This window comes from Humulus lupulus, chromosome 9 (assembly GCF_963169125.1).
Source record: "Humulus lupulus chromosome 9, drHumLupu1.1, whole genome shotgun sequence".
Taxonomy (NCBI): Eukaryota; Viridiplantae; Streptophyta; class Magnoliopsida; order Rosales; family Cannabaceae; genus Humulus; species Humulus lupulus.
This window is the reverse complement of record NC_084801.1, coordinates 103,712,726-103,719,692: the sequence shown is the minus strand read 5'-3', so window position 1 is coordinate 103,719,692 and position 6,967 is coordinate 103,712,726. Positions and strand designations below refer to the sequence as shown.

General features: G+C 38.0%; 1 protein-coding gene across 1 annotated transcript; it reads right to left on the bottom strand.

Annotated features, from left to right (window-relative positions):
• Nucleotides 1–2,537: 2,537 nt before the first annotated feature.
• Nucleotides 2,538–4,183, bottom strand: LOC133799910 (uncharacterized). Its single transcript, XM_062237899.1, has 2 exons — nt 4,034–4,183; nt 2,538–2,960 (listed from the first exon to the last, which is right to left on the bottom strand). The coding sequence occupies exons 1-2, from the start codon at nt 4,181–4,183 to the stop codon at nt 2,538–2,540; spliced, it is 573 nt and encodes a 190-aa protein (XP_062093883.1).
• Between the last annotated feature and the right edge of the window lie 2,784 nt (nt 4,184–6,967).

Here is a 6,967-nt window from a genome sequence, read left to right as displayed (position 1 = left end):
TTTGAATTTCCAATACCATTCCTGAGTTGAGTCAGAGGGAGTGGTAGGGAATACCCTGTACTTATAATCATGCTCCACACCGAGTAACTCCTTCCAATCCTCAAACTTTCCAATGTACCGCACTGGGTCCTCCTTCCCAGTGTATGTTGGAAGTTTCAGGGTCTTGTGCTTTGGTGGTGGTTGAGCAGCTTGGATCTTGGCATTGAAGGGACTCCAACTTCTATGAGCCAGCTCGATATCATAGGTTTTCTATGTCAGGCCCTGAATAGCCATGGTGAGTGCGTCTATCTGAGCCTGCACTACTGGTGGGATCGCTGCTCCAGGTGGGGTAGACATCCCTGGTACCCCCTCCTGAGCGCTGGTTCTCCTGTTGATGACTTCCCTCAGATCTTGAGGTTGTACATCTTTCCCGAGCCTGTCGACCACAATATTGATGTTGTTCATTGGTTCCTTTCCCTTGAGAGACTGAGGGTGTAGGGGTGGTAGGTCCACCTTGTCTTACTGGTGTGATCCTGCCCCCAGCCTCTCCTCCTACATGACTATGAGACTTTGAGTGACCATTTTCGCTCCTGTCACGCCTCTTAGATGCCTGACCATCCTCTCTTGTGCCATTTCTTCTGTCTCCATGAGAAGGGGCCTTCGGGTTGGTAACACTCTTAGTCATGGAGGAGGCAGTCTTAGATTGCGTCTCTTCATCCTGTCTTTGGGAAAATGGCTTTGAGAGCATCCTTGGGGTTCGACTCCCCCCCTGGGACTCCCTGTTACTGTTGTCACGCATCCCTGCTGCTTTAGCCTGAGCCTCCTTCATCGCCTAAGCAGCAACTTCAGCGTTAGCTCAGGTTAATTAGGTAGCTGCCTCCATGGCCATAACATCGTCCTGGTGCCTTCGGTCAACTTCTTGCTCCCTCTGGATCATCCTCTGAACATTCTCATCTATCTCCCACCGTTGTCGTTCCATATTTTCCCTCTAGAGGGAAATTTCTACAGCAAAAGCCTCTTGCCTCACTAGAAATTGCGCCATCTCCTCCTGGTGAGCGTCCTGTAGATTCTCTGCATCAAGTTGATCTACAACCTCTACCTGAGGTTCGTTAATGAGATCAATGGGATCCTGAGTGGTGGAATCCCTGGGAGCTATCTTCTTCGTCATAGTGGGTTTTGGAGGCATCGTAAAACTGATGAAAATGTTTTTTTTTATTTCGTACTCTCAATGAAAGCACCAAAATGTTGACCTGTGAAATTGGCCAACAGTCGTATGTACGATATACGATACCTTTTGAATGATATAAATGTAAATATACAACTGAGTACAAATATCTAAACAAAATACAAAGAAGCTTATAGTGGTTCAACCCTGTTTTGATGAACAGTAATAACCTAATCCACTTAGTATTTAGTATTGAATCACTCGATTGAAAATTACAAACATGAAATGAAGAGTTCACTCGTCACAGATTTTCACAGAAGTTAATCAAATGATTGATCCCCTAAGTCTCTGCAAAAAAACCATCCCTCCTAAATGAAGCCTTGGGCCCTTTATTTATAGTACCCGGGGGCTGTTACATGATCAGCAAGACTGGGGATCATGGTTTGGCACATGATCATTGAGAGTGGAGATACGTGTCCACCTCCCCATGATTGTGAGATCATGGGTCTTCTCGTCATTTCTTTGGATTGTGGTTGATGATGCACGATTGAAACCTCAAGAAAATGATAAGTCTTGGTTTTTCTATAAGACTTACGCGCTAGGCTCGATGATCCTTTAGAGCTTGGGTGCTAGGTCTGTTGATCTTCTGGGTCCTAGGTCTGTTGATCTTCAAGGTGCTAGGCCTGTTGATCTTCTGGGTGCTAGGTCTGTTGATTTCAGCTTGAACCAGCATGAAATTTATCTAGCAAAGTGTATTTGAGAGTTTATGCCGACCACCCTATGATGAATTGGGTGGGTTGACTACCCCATGTAGTTCTTAAGCATGCTAGGCCGACCACCTCTAGGGTTGGGGTCAGGCCAACCACCCCTAGGGGGCTAGGGCCAGGTCGACTACCCCTAGGGGGTTAGGGCCAAGCCGACCACCTCTAGCCATTTTAGGCCTAGTCGACTACCCTATAGAACCTGGACCTATCCATCTTTGTTCATCGATCTTTTTCGATACTTTGTGATGCCACTATCTGCTTTCTCATTCGCCACGTCATCTCGTAAAGTTTGAGGGATAATAGTAACCACCTAGATGACAACATAATCTCTCTTGATGGTAACAGTGTACTAAAGCCACTCTTAAAGAGTTTACAGGGCAATCCGAATTTATCAATTACATTAAAGAAACATAAGGATAAGTCGCTTCAGAATCAATGAGGACTCTACACTTAATACCACAAATAGAAAGCTAACTTGTGACAACCGTGTTACTGTTGGATGCCTCTCCCTGGGTAAAATAAAAGACTCTTGCTAGAACTAGATTGCTATCGATCCATTGTACAACTCCTACCTTCAACTGTGGGCAATCTTTCTTCAAATGGCCTGGTTTACCGCACTTGTAGCATTCCTAACATTCCCCTAAATGTTTGCGTGAGCACTTAGGAAAGTTGGGGTACTCAGTTCTATGATTCTGGTGGTTTCCATGATTATTATTGTTGTTGTGATTATTGTGGTTATTATAATTGTTACCATTTGGAGCTGTGGCTTTAGGCCTCTTATCAATGCCACTACTTTGACTCTCTTGGGCCTTCTTCTTATTTTTCTCTTTTAAGGCCTTTTTCTTGTTTGTCTCCCTCCTTGAAGCATTGTATTTCCAGATACAATCTTCCATATATTCAACATCTAGGGCTTTGTCTAAAATCTCAACATAGCTAACTAGCTCTACACTGGTCATTTTGACATCTTTTGCAATCATAGGCTTTAGCCCCTTATAAACCTTTGAACCCTCATGGTCTATGCAGGAACTCTCTTGCGAGCAAACGTTGCTAATCTGTCGAATTTTTGAGCATATTTTATGACTGACAGATTTCCTTGTGTTAGTGTCACAAACTCGTTGACTTTGGTTTCCAGCACTGCAGCACTAAAATATTTCTTATTAAAGGATTGGACAAGGTTTTCCAAGGTGATGGTGTCTAGAGGTCTTGTTTGTTTCACCACATCCCACCAGATCATGGCGTCCATCTTTAGTAAGTGGGCAACACATGAAACTCTCTGTCAATCATTCAATTCCATGTGATAGAAAATGACCTCTGCCTATCTCAACCAAACCTCAGCTATCATGGGATAGGGCTTTCCTGCAAAATTTGGGGGAGATTGTTTCCTAAAGGTCTCATATACTAGCTCAAATCCATAACCCATTGGTGCTTATGGGGGCATCAGGCGCTTGTTGTACTAGAGGCTCAGGCTGTCCCAATGATACTTGTTGGGTTGGAGATGCTTGCTGGGCTTGGGCCAACTCCTCTTCCCTGTGTTTCAACTGCTCCCTTAGTCCTACTACCTTTACAACTAAGTCAATAGCTGCTGCAGCTGAGGGTGCTGGTTGAACTGGTGGCACTTCCATGCCTGGGATCTTTTCTATGTTTGGGTTAGTAGGGGCGCCTCTTCCACGACCTCTACCCCTTCCTTTGCCACCCGTAGCGCCTCTTCTTATAGTGGACATGTTGATATTTTAGGGCACAAAAGAAACCATCATAAGAGGAGAAAAAATTGCAAAACCACTTATCACTTAGAGTCTTAATTGCAATGATTTGTCATGCATGCTCATATCCATTCAAAAATATCCAATGTTTGCAAAGAGAATATAATAAATACTTAAAATTCTTAAAACATGTCAAAATATCCAAGTATCCAAAATAATCCACAAAAGTTTTAATATTCCATATATTTAATAATAATAGGCCAGAGATTTGGTGAAGAAAGCTCTAGCCCACCACGGTTGACTTGTCCCAAAGTCGTAGTCAAATATCTCCTCAATGATATGGAAATAGTCATGGGTGCTAGCTCTTTCTCTTTGCATGTCACTAACATCTAGTATCGCGCTGCCTCCCCCATGGGGTTGATCACCATTTCCTCGGGCTCTTCTAAATTGCCATCCTCATCAGGCATGAGGGTCGTTTCCATTATGTAGAGCTCATAGTTGTCCAAGAGTTCATATATAGTGCACCGGAAGGTAGAAAATCCTAGATTGTCCTGAATCATGTCATTCCACGCCATAGTGAGTTGGAGAAGAGCCTCGGGAAACATGGCTAGTTCCTCCCTTAACACCCAATATTGCTCGATGGGCCAAACGAGCACCCCCACTCTTGTTGATTATCTTCTGTATACGTTCACATACCATAGTGGTCTTTCAGAGCACAACAATCCTCCAGTCTCCATCATCAACTTCATCGATGTGAATCCTCGAAATCTCACGAATTTCCTGAAGAATTTCCTTCCTAATTGTTCTAATTATAGGAGGCATAGTGTCTAATTTGCAACCATAGTACTAAAACATAAAAGAATGTAAAACAAAATAAATCAAATAGAGAATATACTTACGACATGGTGAGATGAGATTGTCCCAGTCTTTAGCATGTACGCAGAGGGGTTCTTTGAAACATGAACGTCCGTTTCTTATACCATTTGTAAAGTGCCCTAGTCTACTGCCATTTTCAAAAAACTACTAATTGATACTTATTTTTGAAAAAAAATACTACAATCATGCAAAAGGTTCAGTGGGGCCTTATTAAAACATGTAATATGGGCCCATTTGTTTAAATAAAAATATAAATTCTTTCATGCAATTTTAAAAATATAAAAATAACAAAAGTCCCACTAAAATATAATTACACATAATGAAACTTATAAAAATCTCTATCGGCGTTTCTAGATTGTTTTTTGTCCTTTCACACCCCACATCATACATACTTTGACTATGTAACTCCCCAGATCACCACGTGTCCCAAACAGAAAACCTATAGCCTACCTGAAAGGGGAAAAGTAAGAGGGTGAGTTGAAAGCCCAGCAAAGAAGTACAAATAAGAACAATAATTCGTATAAGTGCAGTACAAGAAGCTATTTTCAACGTACTTAACTTAAAAATAACATAACATAGATATTTCATAATCTCATACACTTTATCTAAAAATTCATCATAATAAATAAACCAAACATTTCTATGAGGTAACTAGTAAAGCATAACCCGGTAAATCCTCATCTTGCCCTCGTGGGCCTCTTGGTTCGTCCATCCTATGAGTTACGTCATACCTTAGTAACTCCTTTGTCGTGTCGTGTTTTAACACGCTAAAAACACTCTACTTTTCATACAATCATACAATCCATACATACATTACATCTTATCTGAAAACTTGTATCTCATTCAGTTCAACATAATCACATAAGAAATCTAGCTAACTTCCTTATCTCAAGTCCAAGCTATATAATGTGAGATAGCTTCACAACAAACCTAGAATAGTCAATCAAACACTTATCTTAATATCAAGTACAATTAAGCATATTATACAAGCATACCCCACGTGTGCATGGACCATGCACACGTGACATCTATTCTAGACAAGTTGCACCACTAGTTTATTCATACAACAATTCACATAAAATCACAAAAGAATAATGCCAATTCTACTAAGTAATTCTCAACGGTTTCAAAACAAGAACCATGAATTTGATTAAATATTATATATTTAAAGGTAAAAGTAATATTGCATGTAAACATGCATACGTGAGACAGTTCTTAAAACTCACTTAAAGTTAGTAATATTAATTCTTTTATTTTCTTGTCAATTTCATAAAAATAATAAACTTAATTATTATTTAATAACAATAAAATGTGACAACATTTATAATTACTTATAAAATAATTAATTTGGGAAAATTAATGAACTACATAAAAGTTCTCTTTTAATTTAGCAAATTTAAGAAAATAAAACCAATGAGATGTGACATATTTATTTTCCTTCCAAAATTATTATTAAGTCATAAAATTCACATTATTTAATTTTATTAAAAAAACTCATTATTTATTTTAATAAACCAAATTCTAAGCACTTTAATTTTTTTTACAACTTTTAAATATTGAAATTCAGCATATATTATATTTTGAATTACAAGTCATGTACAATATTACACCTTTTTTCTCATCTTAGTTTTAAATATATGATTTCAAGACATAGTTTTCTCTATTTTCAAATTACAATAAAAATATAAAATAAAATCAGCAAACATAAATCATTCTAAATATACTCATAGTCATTTTTAACACTTTCAAACAAGTCACCATAGTATGTTTCTATACGTTAATCATTTTAATGTTACAATTAATATGCAAACAATCAATTCAATAGAATTGAATCTTTCCAAAACATAAACCCCAATTTAGTAGCCTTGGACGAGACACCATCACGAGAATAAAAAAAATGCAAACTAAATTAAGACATTACTATTATGCATCCTAACTCAAACATACAATTTAATATGTTCAAAGACATAAAGTATTACAATATAAGTAACCAACTCAAATATATTTTTATTATTACATCAATGGAAATTCTAACAAGCTCCTTATTATAATAATATCACAACAAGCTCTTCATGCTCATAGTTGAATAAAACATACAAACCCTAAACCTAAAATATGCCATAGCTGAAACCCTAAATACCATAACAATTTATGAATCACAATTTTCACATAAATTATCATCATACCATAACATGCTTCCTAACGATAAATATACAATATAAACATCATATTTCTCATGTTCCTAATTTACAAAACATACTCCAATAAATAAGCATGTTTATCAAAATTCAAAATAAACATATTAAACCCTAATATGCCTCCATTCAAAATAACATATCAACAAATGTATTTCTTATAGAAATATTATAAAAACATGTACTAGAACATATACCCAGCAAGACTACTGTTGATAGTGAGAACTCCCCTACGAATTAAGGTTGGGAAACTCAAAGGCTTAACAAGGAACTTAGGAACTTAGAGGA